The sequence below is a fragment of the Arachis duranensis genome, chromosome 7, assembly GCF_000817695.3.
Source record: "Arachis duranensis cultivar V14167 chromosome 7, aradu.V14167.gnm2.J7QH, whole genome shotgun sequence".
Lineage (NCBI taxonomy): Eukaryota > Viridiplantae > Streptophyta > Magnoliopsida > Fabales > Fabaceae > Arachis > Arachis duranensis.
In genome coordinates, this window is record NC_029778.3 from 20,043,557 (window position 1) to 20,067,772 (window position 24,216).

Below are 24,216 nucleotides of genomic sequence, written 5' to 3' on the forward strand. Positions count from 1 at the left end.
AATTACGATAAGTCGATAAGTCAACTCATTTTATCCAATAATTATTAGACATATTACAAAAAATAGCTTACTTTTTATTTTAAAGAGAATTAGATAAAATTCTATATATATATATATAGTTATGTTATATGTATATCAATATCAACTACCAAAATCAGTCACCAGTATCAAATATATACTGAAATTTAAATACACATTAAAAATAAATTAAATCACACATGTATTTATACATAAATACATTAGTAGTAGATTTTAATAATTAATTTTAATGTACAAATAATATTTTTGATATATATATATATATGAGCCTATAAAAATTTTCACACAACAAATACATGTACATCACATAGGAGTGACAACATGCACCTTACTCGCGAATATCCTTTCCTCTCCAATCCGATCGGGTAGGGTTGTCAATCCAATCCACAATGAGTACGTTAGAGTGCGAGTAGGGTTCTCGTGCAGGTCAGGTAGGGTGCAGATTGAGCTTTAACCCTACCCGACCAACCCGCACCCTATATATGTATATGTTATATGCTTATATAAAAATATGTTTCAAGTGGATATTGAATCAAAGACATCTTCCTACATGCAAAAGATCCTTAGTTACTAAAAAAAGATCATTAATTAATAATTTAATATATTTTTTTTTTACAAAAGATCAATTTTATTTTAAATTATCATCAAATTATTTAAACAAGTACTCACGTTAAAATAAAAATATTTAAATTTCAACTCTCCAAAAATATCCTCTACTAAAGTTATGCATCAAAAGGAAAAAAATTGCCACTAGCCAAGTAGAAAAACAATTTCTATATTGCTTCTCCTCCACATCGTCCATCCATCAACAGGTAGATTACGATCTACATCTAAAAAAATAGAATAAATAATCACTTCGCTAATATATTTACCAAATTTCAATTACAACAACTATAACTTCCTCTACGAAAACCATTTAGCTTTCGTTTTTTAAAGATATTAACTAAACTTCTCCAATTTAATTTTATGACAAACATAAATTCTATCAACTTCCAAACTTTATAATTCGAGTTGGAGTCCACCAAAATTCATCCAAATCCTATAAATTCTGTAATTTTTTTTATGGTATTTCTAAACCTGATAGATCGATCAATGATAAATTCATCGTAAATTTAAATTTTATTTAATAATTTGTTGTTTATCAATAAATTATTATATATACAAAATAAAATTTAAATTTTTAACACTTATTTAAGCGAACAATTGAGTAAGCTAATTATCCGATGAATCCAAGTTAGATTTTGAAACATCTTTTATTTCTCCCTGCCTTTTGTATAATTTTTTTTATGATATAAAAGACAATCTTATTATCTTCTGTCACTTGTTATCAATTCTTTTTAATACTAGAAGCAGATTTATAAGGTTAGCTAGTATACAGAAAGATATTGTATATAACTTTATTTATATATGCATGCTAGTCCACTCCAAATATATATGTTTAATTGCTTATATGCTGGGAGAATTCTAATTAACCTGGTCGGAGAACAAATTATTATGACTCATTATTCTCATCCTATCCCCAATATATAATTCAGCCATTACTACTAGCTTAGCATTATAACAACATGCTTCTGTTACGTTCTAGGGATAGATCTCAATGAGGGACCTAAATTCAAGAATCGGTCTTATAGTGAGTAGAAAAACCAGCAGAAAAATTAAGTCGTCCTTTATTATGTCCTTTCTTCCCGTGTTGAACTTGGTATATGAATCAAATTTTAGAGTTAGTTTAAAAGATTTTCTATGATCTTTAATAATAGACCTACCCGACTTGTCATCGTCTTTTTGTAATGGTAGTTTTTTATTTCTTCGCGTTTCACGTAGTTCCTCTATTTCGATCTGTCCCGTGGTCTTGTCTCGAAATTCCTCTAGCGTCTTCGGCTTGGCTACAGCTATGGCTTCCTGGAACTTTCTTGGTCGGAGGCCACTCTTGATAGCATGCAATTGTACTTCTGGCTTTAAGTCGGAGATCTCCAAGGCCGCCGTGGTGAAATGCGTCATGTAGTCCTTGAGGCTTTCATGCAGACCTTGCTTGATCGTGCTGAGATAATCCGAGTCTCTCACATAAATTTTGGATGCTGCGAAATGATTGATGAACATCTTGGCGAATTCGTCAAAGCTGGTTATAGACTCTGCAGACAAATTAGAAAACCACAGTAAAGCAGCCCCATCTAGGAAAGTAGGAAATGATCGGCATAAAATGGGGTCACAGTCACTATTGAGAAACATCATGGACTCGAACTTGGTGACATGGAATTTTGGGTCCCCGATCCCCTTGTATGGTGTTAGGGTCATCGGGAGTGTAAAATTCTGGGGCATTTTGTAACTCATTATCTCTTCAGAGAATGGGTTAGCTCGTCGTCTCCCGGACTTGGTGGGAGTTTCTCCTGTCTTAGCATTGGACTCTGACTGATGTTCTTCGTGCTGTTCAGCATTTGTCCTTTTGCTATCGACCTTCCGATCTCCGTTGTTTTGCATCGCCGCCAACAGTTCGGCCATCCGCTGGTTTTCTGCTAGGAGCGCAGCGTTTGCAGCCGTGAGGTCGGCATTTGTTTGGGGCGGTTGTTGAGTTTCCGAATGATCCGTCATGGTTCTTTTCCTATAAAGAAAGAGGAAGACGCAACAGATATGGGTGAGCTAAAGAATGGTTATATCTTTAGGTGGGGAGGAATCAACGCGGGCCCCACAGTGGGCGCCAAATGTTCTTGCAAGGATGGTGCGGTCGATGTATACTTCGGCTCTACGTTGGTCTTCGTTTAGCAGATTTGCCTGAGCCGACGATACCCTTGTGAACTTGGACCCGAACGTGGTACCTGAAAAAGGGACTCCGACACCCAAGTTAGAATAAGAATAAAACAAATAATCAGATGTATAAGATCGAGAGAGAAATGACTTCAGAAGGGATTTTCGGGGGAGAAGTGACTTTCTTCAACAGATGTATATCTTTTTCGCTTCGTGTCCCTTTTGCTTATGTTAACGCTGTTTTTATAGAGTTAGGACTTGGGCTGCCCAACTGTTGGTTTGAGTGAATCTCGGCTTTATCCGAGATTCTTGGGAAGTAACGTTTATGTGCTTAAGGTTTCAGATGCACGTGTTTTTTTATTTCTCCAATGTGTCCGAGATATACGTCGATAAGTTCTGTTCTCCAACGTGGCCGAGATATATATTGATAAGTTCCGTGTAAGCAGGGTACCGTACAGTTTGAATTACAATATTTTTTTGTATTCTTTTACAAATAAATACTTAATTTGATTCCTCTCAAACCAAGATTCTCAAAAATTGGTTCAAAACAAGTTGGTCAAACCAGGAATCATTGATTGCTACGGCTTGGATGACAGCAAAAACCGTCTCTTTTAAAACCATCCCAAAACCATTTAACTGGCTAGAAACCCCTCGGTCCAACCGAACTGGGACCTGCTGGTTTTTAAAAATTGCCAAAACGACCCTGTTTCAAAACCCAGAGAACCCTAAATTTGATTTTTCCTTGGTGTCTCTCTTTCTGGCTTCTGAATGAACACACAACGCAGAAAAGAGGACGCAGCTTGGAGGAAGCACCGAAGCATCCCTCTATCTCGTCGCCGTTCTTCAATGTACAGCCACCGCCACCGTCCGCATTGCTAAAGCTTTGGCTCAACGTGTCGCTGAGGTTCTGTAGCTCTTCAGCCGCGATTCCGCAGCTGTCTCGCCAAGGTTCTGCCGCTCTTCAGCCGTTGTTCCCCCGCGCTCCAGCCCTCGTCTTCCAGTTCGAGCTGCTTAGCTCTCTATTTAGTCCTCTACGTTGTGTGTTCGAGCCTCTGTTCAGCCTCTGTTCCGCTGCCATTCAGCCACCGTTCCGCCGTTGTTAGCCTCCGTTCAGCCATCTCTGTCGCGTTTTAAAGCTCCAGCTTCCTCTCCCTGTACTGTTTGAATATCAGAACTGCTCCAGCCTAAGGTGATTTTTTTTCTCCTTGTTCTTTCTTGTATTATTTTATTCAGTTATTGTTTTATTTTATTGTTGTTTTCATGATTAGTATGTTGTTCTAGTTCTTATTTTGTTGTTGGTTTGCTGTATTTTAAAATTTTAATTATTCTTGTTATTTTTATTTTCAATTTTAATTGATCTTATTAACTTGTTAATTTGATAAATTGTTGTTTTGGTGTTGTTCTTGACCTTTTGATTGTTATATTGTGTTTTACTGTTGTTGATTTAATAAATTGTTCATTGATTGCTGATATAATAAATTGTTCATTGGTTGCTGATAACTAAACTTTGTATGTGATTAAATAGTTTGTGATTGGTTGAACCATGGTTGAATTAGTTGAATTAGTAGTACTTTTTTTGCTGTATCATTTGATTTTGTGATTCTTCTTGTCAAAGTAATGGAAATAAAGCGAAGCAAATCGGCAGCAAATTTTTGTGGATTTTAATGATGGATGATAAATTTTGGTATTGACATTTCATATTTGATTGTTTTTTTTATTTGAATTTTAAGTTTGTATTTAGATGAGATTATAATACTATTGATGTAGTACATTTAATTTGGATGACATTTTAAAGTTTATATTAGAATATAATTATATTTCAGTGTATTTTATTTATTATTTTATTATAAAACAGTTATTTTGGTTGAACTACAGTTGAATTGGTTGAACTAGTAGCTAGAACGGTTTGATAACCGGTTCAGTTTTCAGAACCTTGCCCTAAAGCCCTAGCCATCACCTTCTCCATCATTCTCCTTGGCCAGAGAGTGCCTCGACGCCGTGACTGCGACAAAAAGCGTGTCGTCATCGCCTAAAGCGGTCTCTATGGATTGACCCTCTTCTCGCCATCACAAAGGTCTCCACGGAGCTCTTCTCGCCATCGCGTCTATCTCTTCAAGCTCTCTATCTCTCTTAGCTCACTCTCACGGCAAACGTCTCTCCTCATCATCACCTGTGCACCTCTGCTCGGCCGTCACCTTTGTAAGGTCTGCTTGGCCCTCTTCTCCTCGATCCTCTTCTCCTCTACGTCGCCTAAAGGTCTATTCGGAGCCCTTGGCGTCGCTGTCGCAAACAGTTGCTCGGTCTCGAACGGTTGCTCGTTGGCCTTGTTTTTGTCGGTCGCGAACTGTTGCTCGATCCTCTTAAAGCGCATCCTCTCTCTCCTTGATTCTCTTCCTGGAGCCTCGCCGTGAAATCTCTAGTAGGGGCCTCGCTGTTCCAAACTGATCCTCTTCCGCAGTTCCTCCCTCGCCGTGTATCCAGTAAGCCACTGCTTCTCCAGTTTCAATTTCTAAGATTTTGAGTTGAGTTTGTGTACTAGATTCTGAGTTGGGATTATGTTATGAGTTGGGTTGTTGCTTATGTGATTTGAATGCTGAGTTTGAATTCTTTTCTTAGTTCTGTTTTTGGATTTTCTAGCTTTGGATGATGAGTTTTCTGTTTTTGAGTTTTTGTTGTTGAATACTTTATTAGAAGTCTTTGTTAAAATTTGTTATGATTCTGAATTCTTTGTTGCCCATCATTTGAGTTTTTTATATAAGTTTCTGTTTTTCATTGTTGCTCATTACTTGATTATTATAAGTTCTTGTTGAAATTTTTTGTTCTACGTTTTTGTTGTTGATGTGATGATTACTGTTGCTTATTACTTGATTAGAACGTAGAAGTTAATTAAAATTTTTTTATTTTGTAAATTTTTAATGATAAAATATGAACAAATTATTATTATGTGAAATTATAAAACTTTAAATTTTATTAGTTTAGAAATTATTAAATTTAAATATTTGAAATTGTCTATTAAATTTTAATAATTTTATTTTATATTTAATTAAACTGATTTAACCACAGTTCGATTTTGGTTGAACTATCAAACTAACCACTTAATTAGTTTGATGACCGATTCGAATCTTGCCACCTTTGTTGAACTAATTTACATTTATAAAGTTTTTGCTTGCTGAGGTTATCAATAAAATTATTTTGCTAAAAAGAATCTTATAAAGTTAGAATTATTTTTTTTTAAAGCAAACGTGAAGATTACAAGTTGGTTCATGTAATTTTTTTTTCAAATATCTTTTTTGAAACTCATTTGGCCCTCCTCAAATAACTCGTTTGTGAGACAATTCATATAGTGAGAGCACAACAAGCAATGATCAGTAACAGGTTATACTGATGTACGCATTCAAACCAAAGACTCCCTACTCGTTGCTGCTAAAGTTCACTGTATATAGAACAGTCAAAATCCGATGGCTGGTGTTGTTACCACCACCACCACCACCACCACCTTTAGCCACCAACACCCACTCATTCAATAGCCACATCAACTACCTTTCCTCCCAAGGTTCTGACCACCAAATCCTCCTCACCTATGCCTCTATGCTCCATTCCCAAGTTCCTTCTGATCCCTTCACCTTCCCCGCGCTCCTCAAAGCATGTTCATCCCTCAACCTCTTTTCCCTTGGCCTTCTCCTCCACCAACACATCATTCTTCTTGGCTTCTCCCTTGATTCTTACATAGCTTCTTCTTTGATCACTTTCTATGTCAAATTCGGGTTCCCTGATATTGCTCGCAAAGTGTTTGACTTTATGCCTCAGAGAAATGTTGTCCCTTGGACTACTATTATTGGCTGCTATTCTCGTGGTGGTCGTGTTCTTGAGGCTTTTTCCTTGTTTGGTGAGATGTGTTGCCGGAAAATTCAGCCCACTAGTGTTACATTGCTAAGCTTGCTATTTGGAATTTCAGAGATTGCTCAAGTGCGGTGTTTGCATGGCTGTGCGGTTTTGCATGGGTTTATGTTTGATATGACCTTGTCAAATTCTCTATTGAATATGTATGGAAAATGTGGAAGCATTGATGATTCTAGGAAGTTGTTTGATTATATGGAGCAAAGAGATTTAGTTTCTTGGAATTCATTGATATCAGCTTATGCCCAGATTGGGAATCTGATTGAGGTTCTGCTGCTTTTTAAGACAATGAGGGTGGAAGGGTTAGCGCCTGATCAGCAAACTTTTGGGTCGGTGTTATCTGTGGTTGCATCAAAGGGGGAGTTGAAATTAGGAATGCTAGTTCATGGCCAGATTTTGAGAGGTGGTTTTCACTTGGATGCACATTGAAACATCACTGATTGTAGCGTACTTGAAAGGTGGGAACGTTGACACTTCTTTCAGAATATTTGAAAGGACTTTAGATAGGGATGTAGTTTTGTGGACAGCCATGATATCAGGCCTTGTACAGAATGATTCTGCTGATAAGGTACTATGTGTGTTCCGCCAAATGTTGAATCTCGGAGTGAAGGCATCTAGTGCTACTATGGCCAGTGTAATTACAGCATGTGGTAAACTTGGATCTATTCATTTGGGGGCATCCGTTCATGGTTACATAATGAGGCAAGAATTGTCATTGGATAGTGCCGCTCAAAACTCTCTTGTTACTATGTATGCAAAGTGTGGTCACTTGGACCAGAGTTTAATTATATTTGATAGGATGAGTAAAAGGGATTTGGTTTCTTGGAACGCAATAGTTAGTGGATATGCACAAAATGGCTATGTATGTACGGCATTGTTGCTTTTCAATGAAATGAGGAGTGATCATCAAAATCCTGATTCAATAACCATTGTCTCCCTCCTCCAAGGCTGCGCGTCAACTGGACAACTTCACTTGGGAAGATCTATGTTGTAAGAAACATCTTTCAGTCGTGCATCTTAGTGGACACTTCTTTGGTAGACATGTACTGGAAATGTGGCGATTTGGATGCCGCCCAAAGGTGTTTCACCCGGATGCCATATCAGGACTTGGTTTTATGGAGTGCGATAATTGCAGGGTATGGCTATCATGGCAAAGGAGAAACTGCATTTAGGTTATACTCAGAGTTCCTAAAAACTGGGATTAAACCAAACCATGTGATTTTCTTGTCGGTTCTATCTTTTTGTAGTCATAATAGACTTGTAGACCAAGGATTGAGCATATACAAATCGATGACTAGAGATTTCGGAATTGCACCCAATCGTGAACACCATGCTTGTGTGGTTGATCTCCTCAGTCGAGCAGAGAGGATCGAGGAGGCATATAACCTGTACCGAAATGTATTCTTAGTGCCTCATCTAGATATTTTAGGCATAATCCTTGATGCATGTCAAGCACATGGTAATAAGGAACTTGGTGATGCAATTGCCAATGACATTCGCATGCTGAGGCCTATGAATGCAGGGCATTATGTACAACTTGCACATTGCTATGCTTGGATAAACAAGTGGGAAGAAGTGGGTGAGATATGGAATCATATGAGATCTCTTGGATTGAAGAAAATTCCTGGCTGGAGTTTCATTGACATACATGGGGCCATAACTACATTTTTCACAGATCACAACTCACACCCCCAATTTCAAGAAATAGTCTTTACACTAAAAATTTTGAGGAAGCAAATGATCAAAATGGAGGAACGTTCATTGTCTATATAATACTAACATTGTCTACAATGAACAAACGAAAAAGAAAGAAAGGTGAACAGGAGCAGCGGAGAGCGTTCATGGTGTTAATGTGGACAGTTGGATTCTGTCTCATTGGTTACATTGGCGGCAGACCGCTCTATTGGCATCTCAATGAGTCCCTCTCTGCCGTCTCTTCTTGACCCCTTTGCCACTGCGATTGCTCTCGAGCCTCTTCTTTCTCTCCCTGATGGTACTTACCTCTTGTCTTTATGCCTTTCAAATGTTGTTTCTTATGCAGTTATGCTGACATATTCATGAATGGTGGTTGCTTAAGTGTTTGTTTTCTTATGCAGGATTGAATAACTCCATTTTAGGTCAGTTCTTCTCCTTCTATTACTTTTACTAATAGAAAAAGCTGCAGCTATCAGATAATAATGCCATACAAATTCACTTATGCAATCACGATACACACCATGATCATAGTTAAACACACATGCAAATATATAGCTGTTATTAACTGCACTCGTTTATATTTTTGGAGATGTTTTTCCTTATTCTTTGCAGCACAATCACACCAAGTAGATAAGTAATTATTGTTCACCTATTCAACTTTCTCTTGAGTCAATGACTTTTTCTGCAATTGATTTATGCTTCGAAGATAGATTTATGAACTACTAATACACTATCACCCCCTATCACTGACTGTAATTATCACTTTATGTAATTAGCTAAACACACATAAATATGGTCCTATTAGATTGTTACATCCAAATAAACTGATTCAGCCACAACTACCTAGGAATATGTTGTTACTAGGGTCTTCAAAATCTGTGTGTGGTGTATGCTATTTTGTGTATACCAAGTATGTGCGAAAGTAGGTCAGTAATTTGTACGTGGACATGTCATGGGGGAGTGTCCACTGCAGAAACAACTTTGTCGCTCAACAAGCGCATGGCAGCTCCCTTAGAGAATTTCCTAGACACCATTCTGTCCTGAACTCCGTCTCATAATATACATGTTTGATGCCCTGTTAGAGAGAAGGAAAAAAAAAAGAACGAACAAGGCACAGGGTTAAGGAAACAAAAATGTTTGCACTATCAAAGTTTTTTCTTTGCAACAACTCGACTTCACACAAGTTGTTCGTCCAAGAAAACTTGAAGAATTTTTTTAGCAGATTTTGAATATCGATTCTATTTTTATAATCCTACTTAATTCTATATGTATTATAATTTGTATATAAATTAATGAGAATTACTGTAGCTTGGTGGTACAAGCATGCTTGTTGTATATTGGAGCAAAGGGTTTGAATCCCATATAGATTTGACTGTTTCGTATCGATTCTCTACCTTAAGCGGTATTAAGTTTAGACCGAACCAGTATTAGGTTTGGTTTACCAATTTATTGGTTGAACTGACCAGTTTAATCCGATTTTAATAAATATGCTAAGATCTGTTACTTTTCCCTTTTCTTCACTTAGTTATTTGTCAATTTTATCATGATAGTGATATTTTGGGAAACACCTACTTCGTTGTACTTGTCCTAAATTTGGACACCCACTTAGTTATTTGTCAATTTTATCACAATAGTGATATTTTGGGAAACTCCTACTTTTTTGTACTTGTCCTAAATTTGGACACCCACTTGTTTTATTTCTACCAGTGATGAAATAAAATAACTTAATATCTTTGAGAAAAAAAAAAATAAGAAGAGTCAAAATAACATGAATGGTTATGGTTATATTTTAAAAAATGTGAAGTTTAAGTATTTAATTTATATTGTTGGTTATGATTATTTTCCTTCATTTGTATGCATGTGAGAGAGAAATTGTATTTGAAAATATGAATGTCTTGACAAACGGCCTTTTACCCTTTAGATTAGACATGTAAGTGTTTGAAAGAAATAGAAATACAATTAATAACATTTTATAATGATAAAAAGGTACAATGATAGGTAAAGGAAAAAAAATTTAAAAGAGCCAATAGAGACTAAAGACCAACACAATATATAATTTTAGATAAACTACTAAAAAAAATGAAAATTATCTATATTTATAAAAAAATGAAAGTTTTCTATATTTATAAAATTGGAAACATATTTAAGTCTTAGTTAAATATATTTAAATTTTGGCTTGATAAATATATAACTCCATTATATAGTGGCGGTTATATAAAGTGCCACTAAAAATTTGTCGCTCTCTATCAAATCTGTTGTAAAATTTATTCTTTAATAATGTTAATTAAGGATTTATTTATGGCGGAAATAGACACAACATCAAGCACACTAGAATGGGCAATGGCTGAGTTGTTACATAATCCAGAAAAAATGTTTAAAGTTAGGGCGGAACTTCATCAAACACTTGGCAAAAATGGAAAATTTGAAGAGTCTAACACCTTAAAGCTCTCATACCTTAATGCAATTGTGAAAGAAACTTTGAGGTTTCATCCACCAGCACTATTTCTCATACCCCACAAGGCAATTGATTATGTAGAGTTAGGTGGCTTCACAGTTCTTAACACTGCACAAATCCTAGTTAATGTGTGGTCATTGGGAAGAGATTCAAGCATTTGGGCTAACCCTAATTCATTTGAACCTGAGAGATTCTTGGATACTAAAATTGATTTTAAGGGAAACAATTTTGAGTATATCCCATTTGGTGCTAGTAGAATAATTTGTCCTGGATTGCCTTTTGCATCAAGATCCATACATTTCATATTGGCATCTCTGTTGTATCACTTTCATTGGAAGTTAACTGATGAAATGAAGCCACAAGATATGGACATGTTAGCTAATTATTAAATATTTAAGAATATTATTTATACACCAAAATGAGTTATTATATATTTATATATAAATACATATATTGTTTAATTTATTTTTAATATATATTTTATATTAGTGACTAATTTTAGTATACACCTACTTTGATTGTTAAATATTTTACTAAAATTTTATAATGATAAATTAAAAAACAAATCATAACAAAAAAAACAGATGAAATATGGGTTGAGATTTATGTATTTTAGAGCAAGCATTATATATTATAAAAAAAATTGATATACATTAAAAATTAATTATTGAATCATGACTGAGTGATAGTATAATTATCCTTGATTAATTTCAATGTTATAATAATTATAGTTTCATTTCTATGAAGTATGAACCAATGGTGCCTTTATAGATTGAGCAATCATTGTCCTTCCAATTATTCTTGGCTTCTGACCTTTTAGGAGATTTTCTCTTCCTTCTCCCATACTTTTTTTTTTTTGCCATTTTTCTTTATGAATAGTTGGATTCCATGCCACTTGGGGATAATAGAGCTAGCTTGATTTGATTTAGTTGAATTTTCTATTTATTTATTTTTTATAATCGACATAGAAATTTAAATACATCAATATTCATCAACTCATCAAACTACTAACACAAAAATTACCCAAAACCATTCATTTTGTTTGTCAACAGTAATTTGTGTACTTTACAAAATCACTTACCAACAGGTGTATTTTTAAATTTATATATCTATTTTGTAATGATATAATTTTTTGATATAGCATGTAGCATGTAATTGATGGAAGTAATTTTTTATAATATACATATATAAGGCATGACGATTGATTTATTATTGTACATTCTTATGTTAAAACAATTTTTAAGATTAACATTGGTAGTAGTGAAAGGTAACTTTGCCAATAAAAAATTAATAATACATGAGAATGATGTAAAGAAGTGTAAGTTCAGAGAATGATAACCATAAAAAAAAATCGACTTTAAGGAGAGAAGAAGAGAGAAGAGAGTTGTTCAAGCTTTTCTGTTTCCTTTTTCAATGAAAATGAGGTTTACAAGAACAGATCACAATCTAATTGATAAGAGAACTAGAGAAGATACATAAATTGTTATATTTCTAATATATTTAGATCGAATTATAAATATTTTGATCGCAAAAGTTCTTATACCATATCATAATACTATTACTCTATCTTATACCATATCATAATACTACTTCTCTTAAAAATTTAAACTGATAAAAAGAAACACATAAATAATTATATCTCTAATATTTACAATAAATTTCTCTTTATTTCTTACCAATAATAATCTAAATAAGGTTAATTATGTAACAAACTCACTAACTGAAACTAACCATCTAGTAACTAACTATCTAGTCAGCTAACTACTTTTGGCACCAAACTAACTAACCCACGTAACAAATGTCTTGTGTACTTCGATAAGAGAATCCAGTTTCAATACCTAAGAAGCATTAAAATCTACCCCTCTAATTATTAAGCCATCTAATAAAGATACAATAGTAGAGCTAATATACAACAGTTAACATGAGAACTTAGAAAAAGTCGTTTTTGATTTATGTATTTATTTTATTTTATATACTTAAAAATTATGTATATTATAGTAAATGAAGCATAAATGGATTATAAATTAAGCCATACACTTTAATTTATCTAACAAAAAAGACATATATTTTAACTTGTACAACAAACAAGTGAAAATTTGTCACATTTTATATATTAAGCGAATACTAATTCATTTTAGAAAAAGAAATAAAAAATAAAGAATTCTCTAAAAGATAGTATATTATTAAAAATAACTCCATATTTTTTATTTTTTAGTAATTAAAGGCGAGTTCATATATTAATATTACTTTTTTTTATCACAAAATATTAATATATATCACATTTTTTTTTGGTTAAATAGATTGAACAACCATTAATTTTAGGAATTTTATTATCACAAATTTATTTTTTATTTTTTGGTTTGCACCACATTCATCAGGTCGGAAGCTCAATGATTAATCTCTCGGGAGGTACAAAGTGGACGACTCTCCCAAATAAGTAAACTTCATTCCTATCCTCCAATGAATATCGAACCCAAAAAAGATAATTAAGGAACACAGACTCTCATCTATCTATGCCAACTTGCGTTGGTTACATATATTACCTCTTTATATTGTGTTTTTATGGGAATAGCTTGTAGAGATTGGGCTTTATGCAAGGTAAACCCAAAATTTTCAGACATATCTAGGTCTTTTGCCTTTTGTCCATTAACTAACTTCCAATCATAGCCATAAACAAGAGTGCCCAATACTATGTGTATAGTCCTCAAACTTTCAGGCATAAATTCATTAGGGTTTCTCCAAATACTTGAATTTCTCCCCATAGCCCATACATTAACCCAAAACTTGTGCATTGTTAGGCACAATGAAGCCACATAGTTCAACATTCTCTTGTGATTTGTGTGGTACTAATAATGGGATTGGTGTAGAAAGCAAAAAGTTTCCTTCACCATAGCCTAGGAAAGGAAGATTTGAGATATGTGATTATTCAATTTGTTTTTCATCCTTGCCAAGAACATGTTCAAGCTCTTCTTTCAATTTTTTGTAATTTTTCTAGGTTACGTAGTAATTCTGCCATTGTCTATTCTATAGTAATCGATGTTGCATTATGTCTAGTCCAACCATAAATAGATACTAACACAAATACAATGATATATTAAAATGGTGGAGTGGCGGTGGCGACAGGAGAGGCAGAGAACGAAGGTGGAGGCGGTAATAAGAGAGAGAGATAGAGAGGGCGATGATGAAGTGAGAGAAGGAAAAATTCAAAATGAGAGAGACGACGGTTCATGATTTCATTTAGGGCACGATTATCGTCGAATTTATCGTCGAAAAAATCCGACAATAACATTTTTCGTGAGCCCAAAACGTAACATTTTATTAAACAAGGTTACCATTGAATTTACCCATTGGTAAATCCAACGGTAGTGGGGCGCGCCATAATTTCTTTTTTCCTCGCCAAATATTACCGTTAACGTTATTGTTGGAACATCAATTCCGACGATAATATTTTACGGTTATCAATTTATAGCCAAATTCAACGGTAAACTCGCCGCTAATATCCAACACTAAATTCGACGGTACTCAACATTTTTCTTGTAGTATTTTGCCTCTTGTTCTATTAATCGCTTCAACTCTGGAGATAGTTATAAATTATATTCACATTCTTCATTAGTCTGATTAACAAGATAACCAAAACTATACCACAAATTTCTAGTACTATTATTCTCAAAAGGTTCATTCTCAAGAGGTTTATTTTTAGATCTACATTCATGCAATATATTTGGGAATAAGAGAAAATGAAACAAGAAATGTTGTTCGTAACACCCTACCACGCAGAACTTTACGCTTAAGCCGTAAATCAATGGTGATGAGACATTACCACACTTAGACTTAGAGATACATATATAATTATAGAAGGATAATATGAAAACTAAGAGCCTGTAAAGAAAACTCGAACATCGTAAGTCGTTACAACACCCGCACGTATCAAAGCCAATAAGCATCTATACAAAAGCTAAAATATCCGAAGTTCAATTGAGAAAATACATATTAGAGTTTATACATAATAAGTACTAGTCTCGACCCGCAAAGAAATGTCAGCTAGAATTTTACATCACTGGAGGAAATATAAAATTTTACATCACTAGAGGAAATACAGAATAATCAATTAATAATTGACAATAATTTACAATGTGTTAATCACTTCTTTGTAGAGTTTGAGATAACTCATTAGTAACCTTCAATATATTTTTCATCAAATATAAATTGAATACAAATTTAAAAAATTGAATATGATTCAATAATTGGTATGCTTTAGCTCTTTGTTCTAGATTATTTCCATATTTTTTAATGACTTCAAGAACTTCTACCATGGAAGAAAAAATAGAAATCAAGTTAAAGTAGTGTACCATAATGTGAGTCCTATCGAGTACCACCTGTCATTTTTAATATTGTTTCTTGATTTAAGCCATGCCCACTAGAAGCATCTCCATTTTGTAATGCAACAATTATTTCTCTTTTGCATTTGACTTTTACGAAACATATCTTTACATTTACAAGAAGTTCCAATAATATTGCCACAAACTAGCAAGCAAATTAAAAAGTAATGCAGTTTCAACCAGTTTCTTCGCAATAACCACAAATACTAATTGAAGTGGTGAGCAAAGCAATAAGTGTAAAAAACCACAAGCATTTTCTTTTAGGATCAAACTTTTCATCGTAACCTGGACCACGTATTCTTGTTAAGTTTAAATTATGCTTTACTAATAAAGATTTCAAAATGCATTTGTGCCACAAATAGTTTATTCAGCAAATCATTACCTTTGATTGTTTATTTTGCTTGATCTTTCTACTGTGAATAGTTTTCATTATTCAATTTCATAGATATTGGAGTGGATGTGAAGCTAGACTACACTTGGATTGAGGAACCTAAATTTAATAGTTCTGAAATGTTTGCATCTAGATTTTCCATGAGTAAGAAAAGAATCAAAGCTCTCATACCATGAAGATATTAGATCCAGGTTCAAAGGAACAGAGATAGAACACTGATATTGAGAGAAAATGAGAGCAGAAGTAGAGAAGAAAAATTGTGAATTGCATTGTTGAATACACTACAATGTGAATAGTAGGGTTACACAATATTTATAGAGCTCCCTTACATTCTCACACTCTCAGCTAACACACGCTTTTCACATTGTATAAGAGAAAACTAACTACTTAACAAAAATCCAATAATCTTGCTAACTCATCCTAACTAACTTGAGCTGACTCAGCCTTTCCTAAAACTTCTATAGAGTTCTTATTAGTCACGGCACCCTCACTTGCTTCTTCATCCTCCATACCGGAGACACTATGCTCACTTGCAATCGTGGACTCACGATCGTCTGCAAGTATCCTTCTTTACAGCTTACGAAAATGATAGATATCAATGAAAAAAGATGAACAAGTTAACTCTATTATATGGCTTTGAACTCTGTTCTATAAAATGCATGAATATGAGTTACCTTCCTAACTCCCACAACCAAATTATTGGGTGTATGACTTAGCGGCAATTTTTTGCTTTCTGTGGTAGTTTAAAACCACCGTAAAACCCAATGACACCAGTTCATGAACTGCCCTAGTTTGTGACGTGTGCAGTTGATCTCGCGACAGTTTTCAGCAACAGCTAATATAACAACTGCTGATTCAATATTTTGCGGCAGTTCAAAACCGCTGTAATATGCTTCAGTCGAGATTGACCCATATTTATTGACGGACACAAACCGCAGTTTGGGATTTTTTTAATTTTTGGACTTTTTAAACTTGTTTTCGGCGGGTTTAAAACCGCTGCTAATTTCAGTACAAAGTGCCGCAAAAAAATTGGATTTTGTTTTAAAAATCGCAGCTTTTTTTAAATATAATAGATATATTTTTTGCGCTTTTTGGATTTTTTTAATATTACAGATCTTATTATTTTTCATCTAAAAATCTAAATTGATAGAAAAAACAAAAAAAAATTAATTGCGAAACAAATTAATATATTTATAAAAATATCAATAAAGTAAATCTCTTGTTAAGTATTGTGTAAGACCCAAAATCTTTGAAAAGTCTTTTTATGATCAAGTCTCAAATCATATAGTTATTTATAGCCTTAATTTCAGAAATTATTTTATGTAAGATAATTAAGGCAAATTTTGATTTATTGAATTTGAGATGAGTTATGATTATTATTCAATTTTATAATTATTGGATTATTTTCTATATTTGAATTATAAAGTTGATAGTTATGAAATAATAAGGATTTTATATGATTTGGATTAGAAAAGTAATATTTTAAATATTAATACTGCTATTTTGGAAAATGAAGAAATTAATTATATTATTTCTAATTATTTTATTTGGGCATTTTATTGAAAATAATTTGTAAAATTAGTGAGCAAATAGTATTTTCTATATACAATTAGTGTTGGGTTTAATTTTGGTTTCAATTACTACATATTCCCAATTCTTTTTGAAATTACCAAAGTAACCTTAACCCTAATTTTGAAAATAAAATCCTAACCCAGCGACCCGTTACCCGACCCGGTTCCCTTTTCCCCCACACCCAGCTGCAGTCGAAATCCCTTTCTTTCCCCCTAAAGCAGCAGCAAACACACACCAAACCCCTTCAACGGAAACTGAACAGAGAGTGAGAGGCTGGGTTACGGCTGAGGAGAAGAGGAGAGGAAGGAGATTTGTGCCGGCATGCTGGGCTCCACCGCCGCCATCGCGTCGTCACTGTCGCGCCTCCTACGATCAGCTTCACCGTCCGTTCTGCTTTCCGTCAAGTCCATCCCACTACTGATGCCGCCGAACCAGGCCGAGGGAGAGAGAGATCGAAACAAGCCATGGGGGAGGGTGACGAGCGCGAGCTAGGACTGGGAAGGAGGAGACACCGCCGCGTATCCTCACCGCCGTCGTTGGAGATCCGGGAGTCACCGTTGATCGCCTTTGAGCCGCGCCGGACCCAGAAATGCGAACGTGATGGATGCGATGCAGGAGCCTGACGCGAGAAGGAAAGTGTGCGCGTGCGTGCGCAGGGGAAGGGCGGCGCCGCTGTCACCACCGTTGCTGAGCTGCCGCCGCCGCCGTGAAGGCTCTGCCACTGCCTTCGTTGCTGCTGGGAAGAAGGAGACTGGAATGGGTAAGTAGGAAGGGTTTCTGCCACCATTGGAACTCTATTGCTGTTGTTGTCATGGCCGCCGCGCCTTTGGCTGCCGGGAGCGGTTTTGTGACCGCCGGAACCCGTCCTTCTTGGTAAGCGTTTTGCTTCCGAAATCCCTTAAATTGATTACTCTGTTATAGTTCGTTAGAAATTCTGAGACGTTGGTTACACAGAGTTGAGTCCTGGTATTTGCGCGTTGTATTTAAAGATGCTATTGGGCCACCAGAGCTTTTGGCCGCTACCGGAGGTATTACCGGGTCAGTTCGAAATTGCAGCCGCTTCGCTTGTTAGTGCAATAAGTATTTTACGTTTCGAGAACCCCTGCTTTAGCGTTCGGTTATGTTTGGTTAAAGATCTTGAGGCTTGGTAATGTGGGTCTGAGTCCTGATTATTGCGTGTTTCGAGTAGAGTTGTTGTGGTTGCTGAGAAAACGGTTTGGAGCTGAGGTTTTGATTGCCGTCAGTTCGGGTTGAGGCGGAAAGGACTCGGTGAGGCGTTTGGGCTATGGATTTGCGTTTTGAGGTAAGGGCACTTTCCAAAAACTATGTTTGATGTATTGGAATTATTACATATGGATACTGATGTGAGACATTGTGTATTTGGTGATTGTATCTGCCTAATGTATTATTTGATTGTCTCGAATGATTATGGATGTTTGTTTGGCTGAATTGTTGTGCGGCTTTGTGAAATGTAATGTTTTGAAGTTGATTCTTTAAAGATCTGAAATCTGAGTTTAATCTATTGAGGATTGGTTTGAATTGAGTCAATTATTTTGAGGATGTGAAAAGTTGAATGCACTTTTGAATTCAACCTGGTTTACTTCAATTGACTTGGTTTTGATACATGATTTGTTGCTGAACCTGTTGGATTTATCTTGCTTTTGAATTGATTTCTGGTTTTGAGCTGTTGAAAAGGAATGGAAAACGGTTTAGTTGGGACCCAAACTAGGTGGCAAAAGTCCAAGTTTTAGGGGAGGTGCTGCCAAAATTTCTACAAAATCTTAGTCTTGTTTGAAAAGTTATTTAAAAAGGGTTGGATTTGAGAAATTGTATTATTTAATTTATTAAGAGAATATTTATGTTTTCAAGCTTAATTTATTTAATGAACTTTATGCCTTGAGTTCGGCTTATTTAGAAATTGAACTACTTTTATCATTTGAATCACTGAAGGAAAGAATGATGCTCTAATATTGATTTCAATATAAAAAGGAGCTTTTATTGATTTTAAAGGAAACTAGACTTTTGATTGAGTAATTAAGTTTGAGGCATTTTGGAAGAGGTTAGAAAGATGGGTTCTAAAAAGAAATCTGAAAGTGGTTTAATTCAAATGAACCGGTTCCGTTTCAAATGAGTTGATTTTTGGATCAGATTGGAACTCGTGATTTTGTATGGTTCGGTTTCATAATAAATTCAGTTTTATTTACTTGAGACGAGAATCTATGATTTTAAGAGTTTCAATGAATTTTAAGGAATTGATATAGATTGACCTTCCCTAAAAACTTGAGACTCTGTCGAGAAACTTTTGTTATAAAATTCCATTGTTGGATGGATGATTTTGAATACTTTGAAATAAATCCTTAACTTGCCATGGTTATAGAAGTTTTAGAAAGAGAAAGCTGAAAGTGACTTTGTTTTAAAAAGGGAACTTACTTTGAGTAAAAGTGGCTTATGAGCCTGATATAATTTGAGAGATGAGATCCTTAAAGCCAAGGCTGAAAAGAGTATGAAACTTGATTTTAAAGTGAATGGATTGAGAAAAGTGATTTATGGCTTAAATGCTGATTTATGAATTTGATGATGTTGAATGGTGGAAGTGCTATTTTGTTATGAGCCGGAATGGCTGTATATGCTATTGAACTATGGCTGATTGCCGAATGAGTTGTGGGCCGTATGGCTGATTATGAATTATGAATTTAAGCCGAAGGGCTGTATTTATTGATAAATTGGCTGGTTCTGGATTGAACCGTGAGCCGGATGGCTGAGATGGATGTTGATCCATGGCTGAGAAGGAATGCATGTACGCTATTGAATGAATTGTGAATTTAAGCCGGATGGCTGAGATGAATGTTGTATGTGAGTATGCTTGTGTTTTCTCTCTGGTTGTAAGGGTGACAGTGCACCGATACCCTCTAATGGTGACAAGGCACAAATAGCCTCTAATGGCGACAGGGCACAAATACCCTCTAATGGTGATAGGGCACATATTCCCTCTAATGATATTAATGCGCAACAGAGAGACTGTGCCCGGGTTAGCTACCGGACACGTCGGGTTGGCTTGGTAATCGACAGATGATATTATCAGCCACTAGGAACAGGCATGCATTATATGCATCTATGTGACATTGTTTGGGTGTGCATATTGTATTTGGTTTGCCTTTGTGACTATTTGAGATTAACTGCTACTTGTTCTACTTGCTATAACTGTTTGTTTGTGCTTGAACTTCCTATCTGTATTTGCAACTGGGACTCTGTTGGATTGTGGTGATTTGGTTGATGGTTGGATTGTTTGGGCCTAGGGCCGTGGTTGAATTGAGATGGACTAATGGTTGGTTTCGGTTTTGTATTTCTGTTTTGGAAAAGTATGAAAGGCTAAATTGGTTCAGCATAGATAACCTTTTGAAAGACCTTTGAATATTGTTTTAGATGAACAGTTTCCTCTTTCAGAAAAAGATTTCATATTTCTCTTTTATTGTAAACCGTTGTTTTTTAAAAGAGGCATAAGACGGTTATTGATTACTGGTATGGTTTATCTTCACGTATCCTATTACAGTAATTCCCAAAAATCCTCTACTGAGAACCCTTTCGAGGATGATGTTCTCACCCCCTACATTTTTTCCCTTTCAGGATATGGGCGCAGAAGTCACGAAGAGTTTATCTAGTTGTTGTTGAGATGCTCTGTATTGTCTTAGTTATTATTTATTGTACCCTCGTCTTTATCTTGACCTACTCTGTCAGAGGGATAAGAATTGTATTGGATTATGCTTGTAATATTATATATATATAGATGTACTCTTTATGAGTTTTGTAAGTTTTATGGTATCTATGGATGTACTTTGTCGAACGAAAGTATTTTTGGGAGCGATTTTATGGTTTAAAGTTTTAAACATGCTCATATTTTAGTATTAAATAATATAAGTGTCGTCGTAATGTCCGAGCTATCAGAGTCGCGCAGCCGGAAGCGTGAGTTTTAGTAGTTAGGGTGTTACATATTGCATAGTCAAATTCAAAAAAAATGTATGCTTCAAACCAAAATAATTCCAATTCTAATATCTATTTTTTGCTCTGTCCTTTCAAGAAATTCATTATCCTTGCAGCGATGTCTGGTGACAGCTTCTCACCATGCTGTTGAATTAGATATCTCAGATAACTTTCCATTGGCCGCCTCTTTTTTCTTTTTTACTACTTCATCCTCCACCGCCTTCCTTATCAACTTCTCGGCCTCTCCAACTCTGACTGTAGTTCAAGCAGCTCCCTTTGGGTCTTCTCTATTTGACCTCCATTGCCCGGTAGATGCGAATTCAGACCGAAGAGTTGACTAGGAGTCGGTCCAAAACCCACGTCATGCACTTTACCCGGGTACTCTTTTTTGAGAGCTTGAGCATGCAAATCATTTTTAGACAACACTCTAAAATATTCATCATGTTGCTCAATCTCCACAATTCTTTCTTACAAATATAAATAAGCAAACATAAACCATCGCGAGTTAGAACATATGATAATAGACTTTCAACCCAAATTTATAATTGAAACTAATGGGATACAACACAGAATCTCAAAAAGCAGTACTTGCACCAATTGTACTAGCTTTTTCATGAATATAGGAGTCATCTCTTCGTTTGTGCACTATGTTCCATAACTCTTTTTTCCTGACTTTTCTCTCTTGTAATTCCAATTGTAACGATATAGTTTATACTATCACCATATTCCACATAATTAATGACAATGTAGATAAATAAAAGAAAACTAATCAAATAGTATCTACTGTACTTTATGCCATCACCGACTAAAAAGAGAGCAAGTATACAGCTAAGATCTTATCCAATCAAATAGTATCTAGTGTACTTTCTGGTGGTTTATTAACTTAACCCTCAATCCCCAACTAAGCATAGAAATCATTATTTTACATATAGGCATAATAAAGAAAACTCAAGCAAGCACCAGATAGCAATCAATTGGCATTTTAGAGAACAAATGATCTAGTATTTTAAAATTTGATTGCTAAACATCCCTGCTGCTGTCATTTATTCAGAATTGTCACCCCACTGTATGTATTCTTGAGTGTTCTAACTCCTTTTTTTATACCAGTGTTCATATCATAACTAGTTCAGAGGACTGGATTGCATAATAAGGTTATAGAGTCAAAGTAACAGCCCTTACTAATAATGACCTTTGCTCTTTACCATGTACATGCTATTTAATATTCAGTAGTTCTTGAACTTGTTGCATTCCAATTAGGAACCATGCAACAATATAATTGTGATATATATAATTTAGAGCTTTAATGCTATATAGATATCAACCGTCTTAGGAAAGAAACTTTCTCATATGAACAAGGCTATACAAATAGCATATATAGTAGGCTCACCTTCCCCCAGATTTACCCAGATTACACTAACTTTATCTCTAGTTGTCTAAAATATACTAACCTCACCTGAGTTGCCAAACTTTAACATGACGGGTGAGTATAAATTGATCAAATCTCAAGGGAGGTGAGTATAATTTACTCCTTTTTTAACATTAAAATACATATTATATTAACAGAAAGTGAAACACTTGTATGCATGCTTTATTGGCTTTATATATTTTCCAGGGATGGTAATTTTCAATTTGAAGGAATATTTTAGCAAGCCTTAAATAAAATGTTAGATAACATTTAGTATTGACTAACAACAGCATCAATCTTACTTACAGAAAACTCATGGCACTTAAAAACATCACTTGGTTGATTTAATTTTGTCCACATGAATATAAACTCGAGATGTAGGCTCAGGTATTTCATATATTTTTCATCATTTGATATTTATGATAGAACTTTACATTTAAACATCACAGACAAATTTCATACCCAAAAAAAGGTACAATGAAAGAAAAATGTCATCATGTATCAGATAAGAAAGACCCAGAATGGAGGTGTAGCGTGTTGCGGTGGCAAGTCTTCACAGTGGTATCGATGCGTCTTGCTGGACTAGATTTTGCTTCACCGCCTTTTGTCCTGCGTTCTTGGCAAGAACGAAAACAAAACAAAAGAGTAAATTGAAACCAAATCAAAAAGGAGAAGATTAATCTGAACCAAATTAAAAACTGAAACAAAAAAGAAAACTGAACAAAATTGCAATCCAAATTTGCAACTGTGTTGTGTGTTGTTCTCTCTTATCTTTCTCATGTATGTAACTATATATGTATAGCACACTCCCAATTGAAGACTGATGATTGGATTTTTGACGGTATAGAATTTCACAAATGAATTCTCGTTGTAAAGTATAGTTTCTAAACCAATCAATAATCCTTTCATACAAAAAGTTGTTTGTCACTAGTTGATGAGCGGATAATTTGTACGCTTTTTGGCATTGTTTTTAGTATGTTTTTGGTATGATCTAGTTAGTTTTTAGTATATTTTTATTAGTTTTTAGTTAAAATTCACTTTTCTGGACTTTACTATGAGTTTGTGTATTTTTCTGTGATTTCAGGTATTTTCTGGCTGAAATTGAGGGACCTGAGCAAAAATTTGATTCAGAGACCAAAAAGGACTGCAGATGCTGTTGGATTCTGACCTCCCTGCACTCGAAGTGGATTTTCTGGAGCTACAGAAGCCCAATTGGCGCGCTCTCAACGGAGTTGGAAAGTAGACATCCTGGGCTTTCCCGCAATATATGATAGTCCATACTTTGCCCAAGATTTGATGGCCCAAACCGGCGTTCAAAGTCACCCTCAGGAATTCCAGCATTAAACGCCAGAACTGGCACCAAAATGGGAGTTAAACGCCCAAACTGGCATAAAAGCTGGCGGTTAACTCCAAGAAGTGTCTCTACACGAAAATGCTTCATTGCTCAGCCCAAGCACACACCAAGTGGGCCCGGAAGTAGATTTTTATGTCTTTTACTCATCTCTGTACACCCTAGGCTACTAGTTTTCTATAAGTAGGACCTTTTACTATTGTATTTGAATCTTTTGATCACTTTAGATCTCTAGATCATCTTTGGACATCTAGTTCTTAGATCATTGGGAGGCTGGCCTCACGGCCATGCCTAGACCCTGTACTTATGTATTTT

General features: G+C 35.1%; 3 protein-coding genes across 3 annotated transcripts; 2 read left to right on the forward strand and 1 right to left on the reverse strand.

Annotated features, from left to right (window-relative positions):
- Positions 1–890: 890 nt before the first annotated feature.
- Positions 891–2,625, reverse strand: LOC107458195 (uncharacterized). The gene is made up of 2 exons (XM_016076397.1): positions 1,803–2,625; positions 891–898 (listed from the first exon to the last, which is right to left on the reverse strand). The coding sequence occupies exons 1-2, from the start codon at positions 2,623–2,625 to the stop codon at positions 891–893; spliced, it is 831 nt and encodes a 276-aa protein (XP_015931883.1).
- A 3,537-nt stretch (positions 2,626–6,162) lies between these two features.
- Positions 6,163–7,104, forward strand: LOC107458196 (pentatricopeptide repeat-containing protein At4g04370-like). Its single transcript, XM_021126699.1, has one exon. The coding sequence runs from the start codon at positions 6,163–6,165 to the stop codon at positions 7,102–7,104; it is 942 nt and encodes a 313-aa protein (XP_020982358.1).
- Positions 7,105–10,611: 3,507 nt separating this feature from the next.
- Positions 10,612–11,214, forward strand: LOC107458197 (cytochrome P450 76T24-like). The gene has a single exon (XM_016076399.3). The coding sequence runs from the start codon at positions 10,648–10,650 to the stop codon at positions 11,212–11,214; it is 567 nt and encodes a 188-aa protein (XP_015931885.1). The 5' UTR covers positions 10,612–10,647.
- The last annotated feature ends 13,002 nt before the right edge of the window (positions 11,215–24,216 follow it).